The sequence below is a fragment of the Scyliorhinus canicula genome, chromosome 13 (assembly GCF_902713615.1).
Source record: "Scyliorhinus canicula chromosome 13, sScyCan1.1, whole genome shotgun sequence".
NCBI classification, from domain to species: domain Eukaryota; kingdom Metazoa; phylum Chordata; class Chondrichthyes; order Carcharhiniformes; family Scyliorhinidae; genus Scyliorhinus; species Scyliorhinus canicula.
This window is the reverse complement of record NC_052158.1, coordinates 26,129,831-26,150,561: the sequence shown is the minus strand read 5'-3', so window position 1 is coordinate 26,150,561 and position 20,731 is coordinate 26,129,831. Positions and strand designations below refer to the sequence as shown.

General features: G+C 47.9%; 1 protein-coding gene across 1 annotated transcript in view; it reads right to left on the bottom strand.

Moving 5' to 3' along the window:
* The window catches only part of LOC119975530 (zinc-binding protein A33-like), a 556,168-nt gene that overhangs the window by 4,711 nt on the left and 530,726 nt on the right, over window positions 1-20,731 (bottom strand). Inside the window, exons 96-99 of the mRNA XM_038815321.1 lie at window positions 13,009-13,017; window positions 10,071-10,094; window positions 8,143-8,169; window positions 58-84 (exon numbers count right to left, since the gene is read on the bottom strand). Coding sequence (XP_038671249.1) covers window positions 58-84; window positions 8,143-8,169; window positions 10,071-10,094; window positions 13,009-13,017 — 87 coding nt within the window. The remainder of the gene's footprint in view (window positions 1-57; window positions 85-8,142; window positions 8,170-10,070; window positions 10,095-13,008; window positions 13,018-20,731) is intronic.

Sequence of the window (20,731 nt, the reverse complement as noted above, 5' to 3'; positions counted from 1 at the left end):
TTATCCGTGACGTTCACATTCTATGAAGGAATAAAAGGAACTGATGTTTAACCTCACCCAATTTATTCCGGAGCTGAACAATTTCTGAAAATAAGTAAAATATTTAGCATCTCTTAAGGTCAAAGTAAAGAGAACGGCTGGAATAAATGTTTCTCACTGATTAGTCAACACCTGTCTGCATTTGCAAAGCATCAAGCTGGACTGTGCTGTCTCAAAACCATTGATGCAACATCTCTGGGAAACTAATTCTGTGCATGTTTGGTGGTGGTGGTGTTGGGGGGTGGAGGGGGGGGGGGTGGAGGGGGGAGGCGATGGGGTGGGGCAGAAGGAATGGGGCGATGGGATGGGGAGAAGGGATGGGGGATGGGATGGGGAATGGGATGGGGAATGGGATGGGATGGGAGGGTTGGGGGTGGGATTGGAGGGATGGGATGGGGAGAAGGGATGGGGGATGGGATGGGGAGAAGGGATGGGGGGATGAGATGGGCGTTTGGGGGGATGGGATGGGGAATGGGATGGGGATGGGATGGGAGGGTTGGGGGGTGGGATTGGAGGGATGGGATGGGGAGAATGGATGGGGGATGGGATGGGATATGGGGGGATGGGATGGGGGAAAAGGGATGGGGAAGGGATGGGGTGAGAAGGGGAGAAGGGATGGGGGGATGCAATGAGGGGATGGGATGGGCGGTTGAGGGGATGGGTTGGGGGATGGGATGGGGGTTGGGATGGGGGATGGATGGGGGGGTGGGATGGGGGATGGTGGGTTGGGGGGTATGGGATGGGGGTATGGGGTGATGGGGGTGGGGGGTGGGATGAGTGATGGGAGGTGGTGGGGGATGGTGGAGGGTTGGGGGGAGATGGGGTGAGATGGGGGTATGTGGGGTAGGTGGGTGATTGGTAACGGTTTGGAATCGAGGAAGTTGGTGAAGGGTAATACGCTACTGGTCAACTGAACCCAGAGAACACAAGAAAATCAGGCAATGAATACGTCCAACTCTTCGCTCATCTGAACACATTGCTGGAAGATTGGCTGTGCTCTGCCCTATTTCACTGTATTCAGTGCTCTGGCTGGTTGAAGAGACAAGAATAAAGGGAAGAGGGCGCTGCAAGTCTACGTGTGTTTGTCTGGAACAGAGAGCAAGTGGGAAGCAAGGTGAAGCTAGAACGAAGCCTGGAGAATAGGGTTAGATTAGAACATTGGAAAAGTGAATATGAAGAGGTAGGGTCAGGATGAACAGAAGCAGCATGGAATGAAAAAATACTTTCCTGCGTTTGCTCTCATCCTTTCAATTGTGAGATTCAGATCCTAAGTTAATTCTAGCTCAATGCTTGGTGCTGGATATAGACAAGGCAGCGCTATTGAGGGTTGATAAGGGCAGCACGGTGGCGCAGTGGGTTAGCCCTGCAGCCTCACGGTGCCGAGATCCCAGGTTCGATCCCGGCTCTGGGTCACTGTCCGTGTGGAGTTTGCACATTCTCCCCGTGTTTGCGTGGGTTTCGCCCCCACAACCCAAAGATGTGCAGGCTAGGTGGATTGAACACACTAAATTGCCCCTTAATTGGAAAAAATGAATTGGATACTCTAAATTTAAAAAAAAAAATTGAGGGTTGATAGAGGTAAGTTTGATGTGGGCCTTGGGGTGGGAGCAGCTCCAGGATTGGGATGCAGTTTGAGGCTTATCTGGAAGGCTGCGCTCAGAACGAAACAGCACATTTTAACCGGGACGAGAAAACCCAGTACAAAACGATGCGGATTGGGATTGGGGTCGGTACTGCCACTGGGTGCGTAACTGGGGTTAGGAAATAGAACCGAAGGGTGATAAAACAAATCGATGACAGGATGTGGGCCCAACATTTATGCCCATTCCCACTGCTTGCTGCCTTCTTGAACCACTGCAAACCCTGTGTAGGAATGGCCCATATATTTCCAGGTCGGGATGGTGAGTAATTTGAAAATTGCTTATTGTCACAAGTAGGCTTCAATGAAATTACGGTGACAAGCCCCTAGTCGCCACATTCCAGCACCTGTTCGGGGAGGCTGGTACGGGAATTGAACCGTGCTGCTGGCCTGCCTTGGTCTGCTTTCAAAGCCAGCAATTTAGCCGTGTGCTAAATCCGGTTAAAACTTGGAGAGGAATTTCCAAGTGGTAGTGTTCCCAGGTATCTGCTGCCATTGTCCTTCCAGATGGCAGTGGTCATGGGTTTGGAAATGTGGAGGATGACAGTTGTGTGGCAGAAGATACAGGATGGTGGCAAAGTTGGGTTCGGCACAATGCTGGAGAAAGGCAATGGTGCAGGGTCTGTCCGGGGGTCAGATCCCATCCCAGTACGTTAACAACAGAAGTCTAACTTAAAAGAAGATAAGGGGTGAAGAAGATGGAAAGTAGCAGAAAAAGGATATAGATCAATCAAGCAACTGGGCAAGAAGGCGGCATTTTGAATATAATCCGGGAATTTATCCACTTCGTTAAAAATCAAAAAGCAGAAAGGCTTTTAAAAGTTTGAGACGAGCCAGTTATTGTGAAGTATTTTACTTTGCTACAGGAGTTGCAAACGTTAACACACAGGTGTAACAATACGGACGTGGTATAATTCCATCCCAAATTAGTTAATTTAAGCGGGCATTGTTTAACCCAGTGTACTGCTTGCCCCACTGTAGTACAGAGTGGAGAGCATGGTATATGCTTATCCTAACTTAAATCAAAATGGCCCCACGGCGCCGAGGTCCAATTTACGATCCCAGCTCTGGGTCACTGTCCGTGTGGAGTTTGCACATTCTCCCCGTGTTTGAGTGAGTTTCGCTCCCACAACACAAAGGTGTGCAGGCTAGGTGGATTGGCCACACTAAGTTGCCGCTTAATTGTAAAAAATGAATTGGGTACTCTAAATTTAAAAAAATAAAATTGAAATGGCAGTTAGTTAGTGTCACATGTATGTAATTGAATCCCTATTCGAAGGATAAATTGCCGACTGCCTGACTTGAGCTAAGTTCTGATTGCGGATTGGGTGGCGCAGGGAAAGATTGCAGCGATGGGCAGTTCCATCATTTCTGGGTGCGCAGAAAGATATTGATTAAGTTAAGAATGCTGAGCGGAACCGATTGCTGCCAGATTGTTCCCAACTGTAGGGGAACGAAAGGTCAGCGAGCAGGAAGTACAACAGCAATTCAAACACTGGAATACCCGATGTTACTAATCATAAGTGAAGAAGGAACCTACACACGGACGGCAGGATCGCAACACTGGATGAACTGACAGAGAAATTCCAGCTAGCCAGGGGCAACGAGCTAAGACACCTGCAACTCAAAAACTTCCTCCGAAAGGAGACAAGGACGTACCCACAACTGCCACGGCAGACATTACTGGAAGAGTTACTGGATGCAAGCATCCTAGATAAAGGGAACTGTAGCGACATGTATGACCGACTGGTAGAAAGGGGCGACACTGTACTTGATGCAACAAGGAACAAATGTGAGGAAGACCAGGGGATTGAAATAGGGTGGGGACTCTGGAGCGAGCACTGCATAGGGTCAACTCCACCTCCACGTGCGCAAGGCTCAGCCTGACGCAACTAAAAGTGGTACATAGAGCCCACCTAACAAGAACTCGTATGAGTAGGTTCTTCCCGGAGGTGGAAGATAGATGTGAACGGTGCCAAGGAGGCCCGGCCAACCACGCCCACATGTTCTGGTCTTGCCCCAGACTTGCGGGGTACTGGCCAGCCTTCTTCGAGGCAATGTCCAAAGTGGTGGGCATGAGGGAGGGCCATACCAGAAAGTGGCGGTCTTCGGAATATCAGACCTGCCAGATATCTTCCTGGGGAGGAGAATTGATGCCTTGCCTTTTCCTCCCTGATCACCCGCCGTGGAATCCTGTTCGGCTGGCAGTCAGCAACACCACCCAAAGCTGCAGACTGGCTCTCCAACCTCTCAGAATCTCCCCAAATGGAGAAAATCAAATTCGGCATCCAATGGACAGACGGTGGCTTCCACAGAACATGGGAGCCATTCACCCAATTGTTCAGGGACCTGTTTGTGGCCAATGTGGCAGAAGAATAGCCAGGTAGCCAAGAATCAGGTGGAAGTAGCCAAGGTGTGAGAGGGAGGCATAGACCGGGGGGGAGGGGGGGAATAGAGGGGGGAGGGACAGCTTAACCTAAGAGAAAAAAAAGGTGAACCACAGGAGAAGGGGGAAGGGGCAGAAGGGAGGAAAGGGGTGGGAAGGAGAAGACAGGGAATAATAGAGGGGAAGCAGAGAGGTTGGGGGGTAGGCAAGGGAACGATAGCCAGAAGGAGAGCACGAGAAACGATAGCAAACTTGGCAAATAGAGGAACAGAGAGAGCAAGGAATATATGGGCGAAAGAAGGGACGAACGGCCGAAGCGGAGGTAAACGTGTGACGATGACAGCAGTGAAAACCATCTGGGAGAAGCAAGTAACAACACCAACACCAGATCTATTTGCTTATTGCCCTCTCTGTATTGGACATAACTAATGTAAGGGGTTCCCCAGCACCCAAATGTATATGTACCTTCCCAGTTCTCCCCCACAAACAGGTGGCTATTTATGTGTTAAAAATAATATTGCTAACTGTACAGAGTTGCTATTGTTGAGCTAGTGTATAATATCCTATTAGGTTTTTTTGTTTTGTTCTCTTCTATATATATATATATATTTTATTCTGTGTACATAACTGTAAATACACTTTGTTCAAAAACCAATAAAAAACATGTATTAAAAAATAAATAAGTGAAGAAGGAACTGATATTTAGATAGCACGTTTCTTAACCCACAGAGGTCTGAAAGCATTTTAGTGCCAATGAAGCATTTTTGAAATGTAGTCAAGGTAAGAAATACCCCAGCCTATTGTCGTCAAGGTACAAAATATGTCAGCCGATTGTAGTCAAGGTACGAAGTATGTCAGCCGATTGTAGTTGATGTAAGAACTATCTCTGCCTATTGTAGTCAAGGTAAGGAATACCTCAGCCTATTGTAGTCAAGGTGAGGAATACCTCAGCCTATTGTAGTCAAGGTGAGAAATATCTCTGCCTATTGTAGTCAAGGTAAGAAATATCTCAGCCTATTGTAGTCAAGGTAAGAAATTCCTGAGCCTATTGTAGTCAAGGTAAGAAGTATCTCAGCCTATTGTAGTCGATGGAAGAACTATATCAGCCTATTGTCGTCAAGGTACAAAATATCTTAGCCTATTGTAGTCAAGGTAAGAAATATCTCAGCCTACTGTAGTCAAGGTAAGAAATATCTCAGCCTGTTGTAGTCAAGGTAGAAATATCTCAGCCTATTGTAGTCAAGGTAAGAAATATCTCAGCCTATTGTAGTCAAGATAAGAAATATCTCAGCCTATTGTAGTCAAGATAAGAAATTCCTAGCCTATTGTAGTCAAGGTAAGAAATGTCTTAGCCGATTGCAATCAAGGTATGAAATGTGTCAGCCTGTAGTTATCAAGGTAAAATAGTCCTCAGGCTAATGTTGTCAAGGTAAGGAATACCTTAGCCTACTGTAGCCAAGGTAAAAAATATCTTAGCCTACTGTAGTCAACATTAGAAATACCATAGTCTATTGTAGTCAGGGTAAGAATACCTTAGTCTACTGTAGTCAGGGTAAGAATACCTTAGTCTATTGTAGTCAGGGTAAGAATACCTTAGCCTATGGCAATCAAGGTTTATTGTGCACTGACCCATAAACAACAGTGAAATAATAACAATTAAAAATCTTCAGTTTCTATCATGCCTTTCATGACACACCAGCACCTCAAAGTATTCTATAATCAATGCAGTACTTTGTCATTTTAGTACGGTAGGAAACACAACATCTAATGTGCACATGGAAATCTCCGGAATGCAATAAGGATCAAATCATCTATTTATTTGATGTTCATTGATTGATTAATCTTGATCAGAATAGTGGGCAGAGCTCCCTGCCTCGTCTTAGAAATAGGCATCTCTTGTGGCTGCCTGAGGGAGCAGTCAGGGCCTTACTTTACCATTTCACCCAGAAGACAGCACCTATGAGTGAATGAGCTGGATTGTCAGGTTGGTGGAATTGCGGATATCGATGAGGACTGTCAGAGGATACAGCAGGGTTCAGATCGTTTGGAGACTTGGGCGGTGAGATGGGAGATGGAGTTTAGTCTGGACAAATGTGAGGTAATGCATGTTGGAAGGTCTAATGCAGGTAGGGAACATACAGTGAATGGTAGAACCCTCAAGAGTATTGAAAGTCAGAGAGATCTAGGTGTACAGGTCCACAGGTCACTGAAAGGGGCAACACAGGTGGAGAAGGTAGTCAAGAAGGCATACGGCATGCTTGCCTTCATTGGCCGGGGCATTGAGTATAAGAATTGGCAAGTCATGTTGTAGCTGTATAGAACCTTAGTTAGGCCACACTTGGAGTATAGTGTTCAATTCTGGTTGGTACACTACCAGAAGGATGTGGAGACTTTAGAGAGGGTGCAGAAGAGATTAACCAGGATATTGCCTGGTATGGAGGGCATTAGCTATGAGGAACGGTTGAATAAATTTGGTTTGTTCTCACTGGAAAGAAGGAGGTTGAGGGGCGACCTGATCGAGGTCCACAAAATTAGGAGGGGCATAGACAGAGTGGATAGTCAGAGGCTTTTTCCCCAGGGTAGAGGGGTCAATTACTAAGGGGCATAGGTTTAAGGTGCGATGGGCAAGGTTTGGAGGAGATGTACGAGGCAGGTTTTTTTACACAGAGGGTAGTGGGTGCCTGGAACTCGCTGCCGGAGGAGGTGTTGGAAGCAGGGACGATAGTGACGTTTAAGGGGCCTCTTGACAAATACATGAATAGGATGGGAATAGAGAGATACGGACCCCGGAAGTGTAGAAGATTTTAGTTTAGATGGGCGACAGGGACTTGGAGGGTCCAAGAGCCTGTTCCTGTGCTGTAGGGTCCAAGAGCCTGTTCCTGTGCTGTACTTTTCTTTGTTCTTTGTCAGGCTGGATTCCACCCCCAGACCGAACATCGCGCGTGTTTTATTTAATGTCTCTGCTGCTTTTCTACAACTTTGGACCTAGAAGGAAGCTGAGTGGTAGCAATTCCCTAAGGGCTCACCGGAGCGCCAGCCGAGATATTTTGTAGTTAGGTCTCTGGACTTCGTCTTGAATCAGCAAACTTTAAGGCTGGAGCGTTACCAAATAGGCCGCACCTAAGGTACCTAAGGTATGGAGTAGTGGAAAGCAGACATGACTCAAAGCACTGACAATATCTCAGACGCATGTGCAAATGCCTCTCAACTTCCAACCTAAAAACAACTGCAAGTCATCTTACACAGTTATGCGAAACAATTTCACGCCTATCATGCTCTCGCATTTTAACCTGCAGTGTTCAAATGGTTTACAGATTTGAAAGGAATTACTGCTATTATTTCTTATTCAGGTCTGTGCCCGAAAGCATGTCCGACACACAACGCCGCGTTCTCCACCATGGGCAGGTGGAGGAGGCAGCAGACCATTCCATGCCAGCTGGACCTGGGATCGAACCAATTTGAACCCCATTGACTATCCAGCCAAGCGCCCCCTCCCCAAGGGAAGTCTGAGCTGGGGGACAGTGTGCACTTTTGCATGTCTGTCAAAGCCTGGAGCTTTGAATCGCGATGGCAGAGGCTCCAATTTCTTTCTATCCCATGTCTGACCATGTTGAGACTCAACCTGGTTTGGCCGCCATCAATTAATGCACTTCCCGGGAGTGGAGACCGCAGCTTCTGACTCAGAGGCTGAGAGGCCATCCGCAAGAAAGCCATCAAAACACAGCAAAGCGTTAAGCATCTTGAAATGAGCAACGCCAAGGCGTTGTACCTGGCATTGCATATACCGATTCTATGTGATAGAGAGGAAGAGGCACAGAAGATGCAACACAAAGGACGATGTAAAAGCTGCAAATGCTGGAAAACGCTCGCTTCGTCTGGGAGGATCTGCAGATGGTGACACCGAGTTCACGTTTCGGTGATCACCGATCAGAGTTCCTACAGAAGATTAACCGGGTTTCTCCCACTTCAGATCCTGGCAGAGCAGCTGAACACTCCCAACATTGAGCCCTTCTCTTTCAGATGGTCAGCATTGGCAGTGTTATGCACCTGTATGAATACTACTTTTGTCTTCTCGTACCTGCGTCTTTGTCTTTGAGTTGCTTCTCTGTAAATATCGACACAGTCAGTGAAATTCGAAATATTAATAATAATCTTTCTTGTCACATTAACAGTGCAATGAAGTTACTGTGAAGGGCCCCTCATCCCCACATTCCAGCGCTGCACTCGCGTAAATTCAGAATGTCCAAATGACCTAACAGCACATCTTTTGTGATGCCCAAACTGGAGCACCGGGAGGAAACTCGGCACAGACAGTGACCCAAGGCAGGAATCGAACCTGGGAACCTGGGGCTGTGAGGCAGCGGTGCTAACCACTGTGCTACCGTGCTTGAACACAGACATTGGAATGAACTGATTGTAAGTGTGAGGGAAAACATGCAGAAAGGGGGGGGGGGGGGGGGTACAGGGGGAAAGTCCCCCCTCTCCCCCTCGCCCTCATTGTGCGTTGAGAGTTGAAGAAGAAATCTGCACTGGTATAAAAGCAAACTCCACACGGAAAGTGACCCAGGGCCGCGATTCAATCCCGTGTCCTCCGCGCCATGAAGCAGCAGTGCTAACCAGTGCACCACCGTTACACCCACCCCATGAGAATTTACGCTCCATTCCAGGGATGATTACAATTCGAAGTGCAACCCACTGGCTAAGTAATGCAGAAGGGAAATTAATTCAATTGCATTCCAACACCCGCGGAAGGAAGACCTGGCCAACTTGACTGAAGAACTGCACTTCTATTTACCATGTGGAGATGCCGGCGTTGGACTGGGGTGAGCACAGTAAGAAGTCTTACAACACCAGGTTGAAGTCCAACAGGTTTGTTTCAAACATTAGCTTTCGGAGCGCAGCTCCTTCCTCAGGTGGCAGTGCTCCGAAAGCTCGTGTTTGAAACAAACCTGTTGGACTTTAACCTTCTATTTACGTGCAGATTTCCAGAACTGTCCCAGCGTGACCACGACCATGGAAATAGTTATGGAACAGAATGAGCCTACCCATCAATTGTCTGTAGACGCACAGCGAAGCCATGTTACATAACAACGTTCTCCAAGTAGTGCGGTGGTAAATAGGGTTACAGAGACAGGCGGGGGAGTGGGCCTAGGTAAGACGTTCTTTCAGGTGTCGGTGCAGACTCGATGGGCCGAACGGCCCCCTTCTGCACTGTAGGGATTCTATGGAAAAAATAAAAGAAGAACATTTTCTGTTTCAGAGACATGTTGACTTGAGATTGCTCTTGTTTGAATAACGCTCTGGGATATTAGTGTCTGCGCCTGAACCTGTAGCTTGTTTCCTTTCATCCATGCAGCGCGCAAATCCCAGAGTAAAGCACCGAATCTTGAGTCCTGATTACCCACTCAAGTCTTGCAGTTTGGGACCTATCAGATCCACTTCAAGGGATAAATTGGTTCTTTCAGTTTATAACCACCGTTAGCGATTTAATCTATCTCGAACCAAAAAACTTATGTAATTACAGTGAAAGCACGCTGTGATAGTGATTGGAAACCGTGTTTCGTTCCCCCCCCCCCCCCAATCCATATTTACAAATGATTTTGTTTTTGACAGGATTTGCTGAAATGTTATTCCTAATCTAATTTGAGCGGATTGGGTGCAATGCTTGACTTGCGTATTGCGCATTATTGATCTCCGCTGGATTGAATAGAGAATACATTCGGGTGGAGTGCAAATCCAGCTCTTGTGCTCAATCCTACCATTATCCCAGGCAAGGGGTTAATTAGGTTAAACTTGGTCATCCGGATGGGGGTTTTCTGCCTTGAGGTTTGCATTATAATCAGCAGCATTCCTCCCAATCCCGGATATATATATATGGAGAGAGAGAGTGTTTTATATTTAACCAAACTACATCACATAAACCGATATGACAGTAAAACCATGAACATTTCTAAGAAGGTTTAAAGTTAAAATTGGACAGCGTAGAATTCTGATCAATGTTCTTACCTAGATCTCGCAGTTTCTCGAGCTCTTTAAACATTTCCAGTTTATTGCACATAAACATAATAGAACAAATCAAGTTATCCGATTACAGTTATAACATTGTCATGTTTTGTGATCTGTGCTTGTTAACTTAATCGTTCCGTTGTTTCGTCGTTTGGTATACATCTTATGTGGAGTGGAGTGGAGTGGACTCGATGGGCCGAATGACCTTACTTCCGCTCCTATGTCTTATGGTCTTATAGTGGCTAGCTTGAGTCCACGAGACCATCAGCGCGGAAGACGCCAATCTCAAGCACGCTCAGGGTAAAGCTGCAATGGTCTTTTCTCGACACTGTCTTCTTGAACACTGGCCAGATTACCTCACTCTCTGAATGACCCTGTTGAGGGCAACCGTCCCTTTTGTAGCTACGCAGAGAGTAGTGAAGACACGCGAGTGTGGCTGGAGATATTCCTGCAGGTAGGTGATAGCGCTGCCTCTTATTTCTTTGATAAAGTGCTCTGGTATGCACAGAAATATCCCAATATAACCCGTGTAGCCTGTACATTCTACTGGAGAGCATAATATCTGGTAGGCATCAACGCGGCCACATTTTCCTTCAATTCACATGTGCCGTTCCATCTTTACCACTGCATGTTAATGACATGGAAGGGAATGCCCATGGAACACTTCCTGATCATCCCTCATTGCAGATGGGGGAAAATAAGGAAGAATCAAACAGTCAGAAAATACTTAGCGTTGTTCATGGAATGTCAAAATGAAAACAACAACTTTACGCTGTAGAAATGTGCTTTTGAGAACATTAGATCACTCTGACTTCTGGCAATCCACTTTGATCCTGAAATGCCCCCACCCAGTCACATTTACTCAATCGGCATAGTTTGCGCGCAACCAGGCATCCTCGAGTAACAGGATAAGCGCAAGAACCTTCTAACCAGCTTTAAAAAAGAAATTCGCAACCACTAAGGGGTAATTATGAACCCATTCGCCAAACGGTAAATTCCGATCAGGTAAAATTGCCCTCCCCCCTATATTTCAGGGTGAATCTTGATTCGTATATTAGCCGAAAATTATTTTTCACTGAAAAAGATGCGACAGGATCCGTTAGACATTGGCAGGGAAGGAAGAGAATGACCTCCACCATTGGATAGAAAAGCAACTTCCGGCAGTGGCAAGCGATTCCATTCAGTTGCAGTAAGTGATGCGGAATGAAAGGCGAGTCCAATACTGCCCGTTATCCGCCACTGCCCAAGCCGACTTCCCACTCACTTGACTTTGAGCAATGCGTTTTATGGGTTCACAGTGGGTGAGCGAGCTGTTTTGCATCTCTACCGATTTTACCGCCAGTTGCCTCATAATGGAGATAAACCTGCAGCTATACACTAATGCACAATTCCCTCATCCTTCATTTCAATGGGCTGTAGATTGTATAATGATTGAACAAAATGTTACTCGCCTTGTTGCTCTCAACGGTGCTCTACTGAAGTTGAATTTCACCATAAGGCAGCCACACACGGAAATTGGGAAACATTGCAGTCGTCGATAAATTACTGCTTGCATCAAGAGTGCCCAAACATTCAATGTTGTTACTCATCTCGAATAAACAAGCAAATCCCAAGTGTGAGGGGATACTCTCCACTTGCCTGGGGACTGCAAGAGGTTCGATGCCATCCAGGGCAAATCAGCCCCGCTTGATTGCTGTCCCTTCCACAAACTTTCACTCCCTCCACCACTGGCGAACAGTGGCAGCCTTGCGTACCATCTGAAAAATTCACTGCAGGAACTCCCCAACGTTCCTTAGACCACACTTTTCAAACCCACAACCACTACCATCTAGAAGGACAAGGACGGCAGATACCTGGGAACCCCACCTTCTGGCAGTTTCCCTCCAAGTCACTCACCAGCTTGACTTGGAAATATATCACCGTTCCTTCACTGTCGCTGGGTCAAATCCTGGAACTCCCTCCGAAACGGAACTGTGGGAGACCTTACAACTCAAGGACTGCAACCGTTCAAGAAGGCAGCTCACCATCATCTTCCCAAGGGTCGTTAGGGATCATAGAATCCAAGCAGTGGAGAAAGAGGCCATTCGACCCATCAAGTCTGCACCAACCCTGTGAAAGAGAACCTTATTGAGGCCTCCCGGGCCCTATCCCTGTAAACTTGTAACCCCATCTAACCTTTGGACACTTAGGAACAATTAAGCATGACCAATTCACCCGACCTGCACATGTTTAGACTGAGGGTGGAAATAGGAGTGCCTGGAGGAAAGCCATGCAGACATGGAGTGAACGTGCAAACTCCATGCAGTCACCCAAAGTATGAATCGAACTTGGGTCCCAGGCACTGTGAGACAGCAGTGCTAACCGCTGTGCCACCCTGTGTAATAAAGGGTGGTCAAAAGAGGTGCACACAAGTAGATCCAGATTAACAAAATTTCGATTTTAAATTCCTTTCCTTGTTTTCAAATTTTCCAACGGCATGGCACCTCTCTAACTCTTCCAGTCTCTCTGCGAGCAATCTATTCCAATCCATAACCTTCTGAGATATTCCTTTCATTGTGGAATCTTGGCCGCATCCCGGGTTCTTATTAGTCCACTATTAATGGGCACACTATCAACTGTCTGGGCCTTGATCTTGGAATCCTCCCGCCACCTCCTTAAACCTCTGCGCCTGTCAATCTCGCTTTCTGCCATCAAGGCACATCTTAAAATCCACCGCTCCGATTATCTTATTGATAGCTTGCCATAAATATCCTCATATGAGTTTTAGTGTCCTTTGATAAATGGCTCTGTTGAGCACCTTTGATGCTTTATCACATTAAAAGTTGTTGTGTGAAAGATAGAAGGAAATATTTAAACATGGGAATTAAAACATAACATACAATTGTGACAAGGGCCTCGTAATTGAATGGTAAAAACGGAGATCAACAGCATCACTCACCACTTCGTGCTTGAGGTTCGTTTGAATTGAAACAAAATAATTATTTCATTAGAACGCAGAATATTGCTACATTTGAATTGCAAGAGCAGGTTATAATGTTGACAAAACACTGACTGGAGATGTCTGGAACAAAGTGTAATAATGTGGTCTTGAACAAGGTTCTTCATTTTCAGTAAATTTTGTTACATTGAAGCAATATATATGACCACGTCAGGTTTTGGCCTGAATTTCAAATGATTGCATTCAAAATCAACACATTACAACATCTCAGGAATGTGCTTTTGTAGCAGAAGATGAACAGTGGAGGCAACCATGAAATACTCTTTATCGTATTTTATGTGGAGGATTGTGCAGAATAAAAGACTCGTAGAATAATGCAGCACAGTCAGGGTCATTTCACCTCCTGAGGCAACAGTGCTAACCACTGCGCAAGCTTGCTGCCCAGCAAGTTGCAAATCCTAACCGTTCGATAATCTGCAAATGATTCTGCATCCAATAGACTATCAGGTAATAAGCTACAAATCCTAAAGACTACTATTGAATCCGCACCCAAGAGCATAATGTGACGAATTAAAGCTTTTAGGAATATTGGATTCCAAATATTGGCCAATTTAAGGGTAAGAGTTTAAGTTTGTCTGCAGTGGCCATGGGCAGGGTTCTCCGTTAGGTGATGCCGAAGTTGGCGAGTGTGATTGGGTGGAGAATAGCACCCGACTGCGAAATCACGACAGGCGCCAGTTTTATACTGAATCGCGATGCTCCGCCTCCTCAAACTGTGTCAATGTGACGCATGCCGTAAACAGTTGAAACACTGTTCGCATATCATTAGTGGACTCATCAGCGATTTTCCGCCTCCGATGGGCTGAGTTCCTGACTGTGCTGTCTGCATGTGCTCTCAGCAATTGTGAACCTTGCGTGGTGGCTGCTGAGGGTAGCTAGTAGGTGGGCTGAGGGATTGGGGTCGACAGGTGTGCAACACCATTAATGCAACTGGCAAGGCAGGCATGCAGCTGCACATGCCGCTGAGAGCCCGCTTTAAACGTGGCGCCCTGGGTCATATAGGTGACCCCCATCACCCTCTTCCCACCCCCCCTGGGTGCCCTCTGGTCCTCGCCGACCCATTAGCTGTATGGCCACCCAGCACAACCTGTCCCATCTTTTTGGCCCAATAAGTGTGTATGTCTGGGGGGTGTATTCTTCAAGAGTGGCCGCAGCTTGTCAGCCCTGCAAGTGTCCCTCACCGACGCGGCGATTCCTGCACCATTTTTTGTGGGTTTCGATGGTGTTCAACATGGCGCCCGTGTTAGCCCCTCACCGGTACAGGAATCGGTGCAGGTGTGGCGCCCAATTCTTCCGACATGAAAGCCCATGGGTTCCCCGTTGGCATCAGCACTTAAACTCTGAAACAGAGAACCCATCACCGACGCGGCGATTCCTGCACCATTTTTTGTGGGTTTCGATGGTGTTCAACATGGCGCCCGTGTTAGCCCCTCACCGGTACAGGAATCGGTGCAGGTGTGGCGCCCAATTCTTCCGACATGAAAGCCCATGGGTTCCCCGTTGGCATCAGCACTTAAACTCTGAAACAGAGAACCCATGCCCGATTCTTTTAAAATAATTCCGATTTGCAATGTCTGGGTGCTTTCAGCAATCAGAAGGTGAAAGTAACCAAGAAAAATGTATTTGTTTGTCTGGCCTAATGCACCGTGGTGTGACTGGGGATTGACCTGCGAGACTTAATGTGCTCGAGTCCCTGGAAAGTTCCTTTTTCTTTTCTCTTGGGGAGATGGTGTCATTGCGGAGCTGAGAGGCGGATTTTTGAAAAATGATTTTGGAGCGAAGAGTTGAGGTCTGATCTGTCTACCACAGAGTCCACTGGTAGGATAGTTTAAAAAAGAGCAATAATATTTTAAAAGTAGAGCAGTTTTAAAAAAAATATTTTTATTAAGGCATTTATAAATAAACATCAAACACAACCACAACCAAGATCAAAAAGATAACCAATAGGTAACAAACAGATTACATTGTAACTCACTGAGTCATCAACACTCGCAGCCCGCCCTCCCTACCATACACACCACCCCCTCTGCCTCCACTTTTCTTGTTAACCCCAACCCTCTCCCCTCTCCCCTCCCTCCAACCCCCTCCCTGGTGACTTAGCTGTCCTGGACGAAGTCAATGAACAGTTTACATCTTCAGGTGAATCCTTCCATCGAACACCTTAAGGTGAATTTAACTTTCTCCAACCTGAGGAAATCCGTGAGGTCGCTCACCCATACCCCTCCCTGGTTTTGGTGGCACAAAGTGCCTCACCCCAACAGGATCTGTCTCCGGGCTACCAGGGAGGCAAAGTCCAGGACATCAGCCTCTCTTGCACCCTGGCCTCCTGCGTCTTCTGACACGCCAAACACTGTGACTTCTTGACTCAGAACTACCTTCACCCTCAGTACCTCCGACATCACATCAGTAAACCCTAGACAAAAATCCCTCCAACTTCGGGCAGGACCAAAACATGTGAGTATGATTCGCGTACCCTGCCCCCCCACCTGCTCACTGCCCACACCTATCCTCCACCCCCACGAAGAAACTGCTCATTCTGGCCACTGTCATATGTGTCCTATGGACTACCTGAATGAGACTCAGCCTGCTACACGAGGAGGACTCATTCATCCTCCTCAAGGCTTCCTCCCATAACCCAGGCTCCAGCTCACCCCCACTTTCGCTTAACTACTGCTCTCGGGGGGCCCTCCCAGTTCATCAATTCCTTATGTATCTCTGACACACTGCCCTCTCCAACATCTGCCTTCAACAGCACCTTGTCCTGCAACCCTGGGGGCAGCAGATCAGGAAAGGGCGGCACCTGTTTCCTCACATTGTTCCGCACCTGTAAGTATCGGAACCCGTTTTTGCTGGGCAACTTATACTCCTCTGCCAGTCCTTCCATGCTCGAGAAGCTGCCCCCCTGATAAAATCCCCAAACGGCTGGGTCAGCCCGCCATCAACCCTGCAATCCCCCGCCCAGTACCCACGGAGTGAACCTGTGATTCCCACACATCGTAGGCCAAACTGAGGCCCCTTCAAGTCTGAAGTGCTGTCGCCACTGTCTCCACACCCTCAGGGCTGCCACTACTACCGGGCGTATGGAGTATCTGGCCAGTGAGAAGGTCAGCAGTGGGCCCAAACGAGTACCCTGATATGAAGCTGCCTCCATCCGCTCCTATACCGACCCCACCCCACTGCCCATTTCCTTACCATGGCTATATTTTCCACCCAATAATAGTTCATTAAATTTGTCAAGGCCAACCTACCCCCCCCTCCCCCCCCCCCCCCCCCCACTTGCCCCTGCTCCAACAGCGCCTCCTTTACTCGAGGGGCCTTCCCCACCCACACAAATCCTGATATCAGTGAGTTTTCCTTCTTTAAAAAGTCTTTAGAGATAAAAATCGGGAGGTTCTGGAATACAAACAAAAACCTCAGGAGCACAGTCATCTTCACGGACTACACCTGCCCCGCCAATGACAACGGAAGCACATCCCACCTTTTAAACTCACCCTTCATTTCCTCCACCAACCGAGCCAGATTCAACTTGTGTAATTGGTCTCACCCCCGTGCCATCTGGATGCCTAGATACCTAAAACACGTCCCCACGACCTTAAAAGGCAGCTTGAACCAGCCTCCTCTCCTTTCCCCAAACCTGAATCGGGATGACCTCACTCCTCCCATGTTCAATTTATACCCCGAAAATTGGCTGAATTCCACCAAAATTCCCATAATATTCCCTACGCTTTCCAGTGGGTCCGATATGTACAGCAACAGGTCGTCTGCATATAGGGACACCCTATGCTCCATTTCATCCCCCCTCACAAAGACTTTCCAATCACTAGGCGCTCTGATCACCATCACCAGTGGCTCTATCGCCAAGGCGGAAAGTAACAGGGAGAGTGGGCATCCCTGCCTCATCCCTGGTACAACCTAAAGCACACCAAACTCACCCGGTTTGTTCTTACACTCGCCACCAGCGCTCGGTACAGCACCTGATCCAATTCACAAACCTCTGCCCAACCCCAAACCGCCCCAACATCTCCCACAAATACTCCCACTCTTCCCAATCAAAGGCCTGTTCCGCGTCCATCGCGATCGCCACTTCCACATTCCATCCCTCCGAGGGCATCATTACGACACAACAGAATCCTGTCTGGTGACCCCTATAATCTCCGGCACACAATACTCAATCCGCGAGGCCAGAACCTTAGCCAGAAACTTGGCGTCCACATTCAACAGTGATATTGGATGGCCGGATCCACACTGCTCCGGGCCCTTATCTTTCCTCAGGATCAGAGATATTGAGGCCTGCGATAGTGTAGAGGGTGGGGCTGACCCTTCTCCCTCGCCTCATTAAATGCCCTCAACAGCAGGGACCCCAGGTCTCCCAAAAATATTTGATAAAATTCTACTGTCCGAGCCCGGGGCCTTCCCTGCCTGCATTGCCCCCATGTCCTGCAGCACCTCTATGAATCCAATAGGAGCTCCCAGGCCCTCTACCAGGATCTCCTCCACCCTGGGGAATTCCAGCCCATCCAAAAAAATACCGCATTCCCTCTCCCGGAGGCTCCGATTCATAAGGACTCCTAAAGAACAGATCAAACACCCTATTCACCCCCTCCGGGTCCAATACCACTCCACCTTTGCCATCTTTCAGTCTGTGGTAGTGAGCATCTGGAACCGGCTGCCAGAGGCAGTGGTAGAGGCGGGTACGATTTTGTCTTTTAAAAAACTGTTAGACAGTTACATGGACAGGGTGAATATAGAGGGATATGGGCCAAATGTGGGCACATGTGACTAGCTTATTGATGGAAACTGGGTGGCATGGACAAGCTGAGCCGAAGGGCCTGTTTCCATGCTGTAAACATCTATGACTCTATGACTCTACCAATCTCTTGCCACCTCTTGCTTCCTGAGTTGATGGGTCAGCATTCTGCTTGCCTTCTCCCCTTACTCTTACACTGACCCTCTGGCTCTATGCAACTACCTCACTGCCTTCCCTGTGGACACCAGCTCAAACTCCACCTGGTGCTTCCACCTCTCCTTCAACAATCCCGCCTCCGGGCCTCCACCTTCTGTCCACCTGCATAACATCATCCACCACTCTTAACTTCTCTGCTCGCTCCTCCTTCTCCCTGTGAACCCGAATTAATATAAACTCCCTCCTGACCACAGCCTTGAGTGCCTTTCGTAGCATGGCGGCTGATCTCCCCGATCCACTCCCAAGTCCACCCAAGGCGGCGCATGGTCCGAGACCATGATCCCCGATTATCCCGAATCCACCAATTCCCCCAGCAACGACTCGCCCACCACAAAAAATATCAATCCGTGAATAGACCTTATGCACATGGGAGAAGTAGGATAACTCCTTTGCCCTCAGCCTCCCAATCCTCCCTGGGTCCACTCCCCCATGCGCTCCATAAACCCCTTCAGCTCCTTCTCCACCACCGACACTCTACCCGGTCTTGAACTCGACCGGTCCATCCCTGGATGAATGACCATGCCAAAGTCCTCCCCACCCTCCCCCCATAATCAGCTGGTGCGTGTCCAGATCCGGGATCTACCCCAATACTCGCCTCATAAACCCCACATCATCTCAATTTGGGGCATAAACATTAATTAGGACTACTGGCATCCCCTCCAATTTCCCACTTACCATCACAAACTTCCTCCCAAATCTGCTACAATATTCCCCACCTCAAACGCCACACGCTTATTTGGAAAAAAATATTTTTATTGAGGTTTTTTTTGGAAATATTTTTATTTGCATTTTCAATTTTACATACAGTTGCACTTTGTGTTTGACATGTACAGTACATGGAATTCTTTTATACATATTTGCATTTTGTTACCATCTGTCTCGGTGCTTTATCCTCTCCCCCTTCTCCCCCTACCCCTCCTTGATATCCTCCCTGTTAACTCGGGGGTGTACTCTCCCTCGCTTCTACTCTCTCTCCCTTCCCCCTTTCTTTCCTTTGTGCTTTCTGCCGTGTAGAGGGGGGTCATCCACCCCCTCTCCCTCTGTGGTGTTTCTTTAATTTCCCTCAGGTTCCTTCCTCTCTTCCTCGCTCCCCCCTCCCCCAGGGTTGTGTATTCCTGTCAGTCCTTCTCATTTTTTATTTTCTTCCTTTCTAGTTGTTTTTGGCTTCGAACAGGTCTTGGAACAGGCTGACAAATTGCCCCCATGCTTTGAGGAAGCCTATCTCCGACCCTCAGCAGAATTCTCTGGCGTGCAAAAAAGTGAAAGCTGGGGTGTCGGCCCTCTTCCCATGTGTAGCTCCGGCTGCTCTGATACCCTGAATATTGCCACTTTTGGTCACGGCTCCACCCTCACCCCCACAACCTTGGGTAATGCCTCGGAAAAGGCTGTCCGGAACCCAACAGTTTTGGGACAGGCCCAGAACATGTGGGTGTGGTTGACCGGGCTTCTCTGGCACCGCTTACATTTGTCCTCCACCTCTGGGAAGACCCTGTTCATTCGTGTTATGGTCAGATGTGCTCGGTGCACTACTTTGAACGGCATGAGGCTGAGCCTTGCGCAGGAGAAAGTGGAGTTAGCTCCAGACTCCCCAACCAACTTCTGTCCCCAGTTCATCTCCCCATTTCCATCTTGTATTGCCCAATGGCGTCCGGGCCCTGTCCAGTAGTTGACCGTACAGTTTCCCCCTTCCTTACTGTCTATATTCATCAGGTACTCTAGGAGTGTGGTCTCCGGCCCTGGGGTATCCTACTGTCTCTTTGCAGAAGAAGTGTTTTATTTATAGGTGCCTCTGTTCTAGTCCTGTTGGTAGTACCAAACCCTCCGTCAGTTAGTTCAGTGTCGTGAGTCTGTTTCCTATATAGAAGCCCATGGTTGTCAGCGTTCCACCGTCCTGTCTCTATTTCTTAAAAGTGGTGTCTGGCATGTTTTTTAAAAATAAATTTATAGGACCCAATATTTTTTTCCAATTATGAGGCAATTTAGCGTGGCCAATCCACCTACCCTGCACATCTTTGGGTTGTGGGGGTGAAACCCATGCAGACGCGGGGAGAACGTGCAAACTCCACACTAACAGTGACCAAGGGGCGGGATTTGAACCTGGATCCTCAGTTCTGTAGGCAGCAACGCTTCACCACTGTGCCACCGTGCTGCCCTATGTCTATCATGGTTGGTGGGAACTTGTGGTTTCCGCAGATGGGGGTCATGTGTGACATCTTGGTCAGACAGAAATGTTGCCTCATTTGATTCCATGTTTTCAGTGTGGCTGCTACCACTGGGCTGGATGTGTATTTCGCCGGTGGGCTGGGAGTTCTGCCGCCCCCCCCCTTACACATACATACACAAAGGCCATGATTAATCTGTCTATGGTTTGGAAGAAGGCATTGGGGATGAAGATTGGTATGGATTTGAACAGGAAGAGAAACCTCGGCAGTAGTTCATTTTGATTGTCTGCACCTTCCCCGCCAGGGAGAGTGGGAGTCCGTCCCACCTTTAAAGGTCCTTTTTGACTTCCTCCACCAGGCTTATCAGATTCCGCTTGTGGATCTGTGACCAGTTTCTGACTATTTGGATCCCCAGGCAGCAGAATCTGTTTTGGGCTAGTTTGAATGGGAGCCCCTCCAGCTCTGTCTCTCCCCCGTATGTGTTCACCTGGAATGCCTCGCTCAGGTTAAGTTTGTAACCTGAGAAGGTTTCAAACTC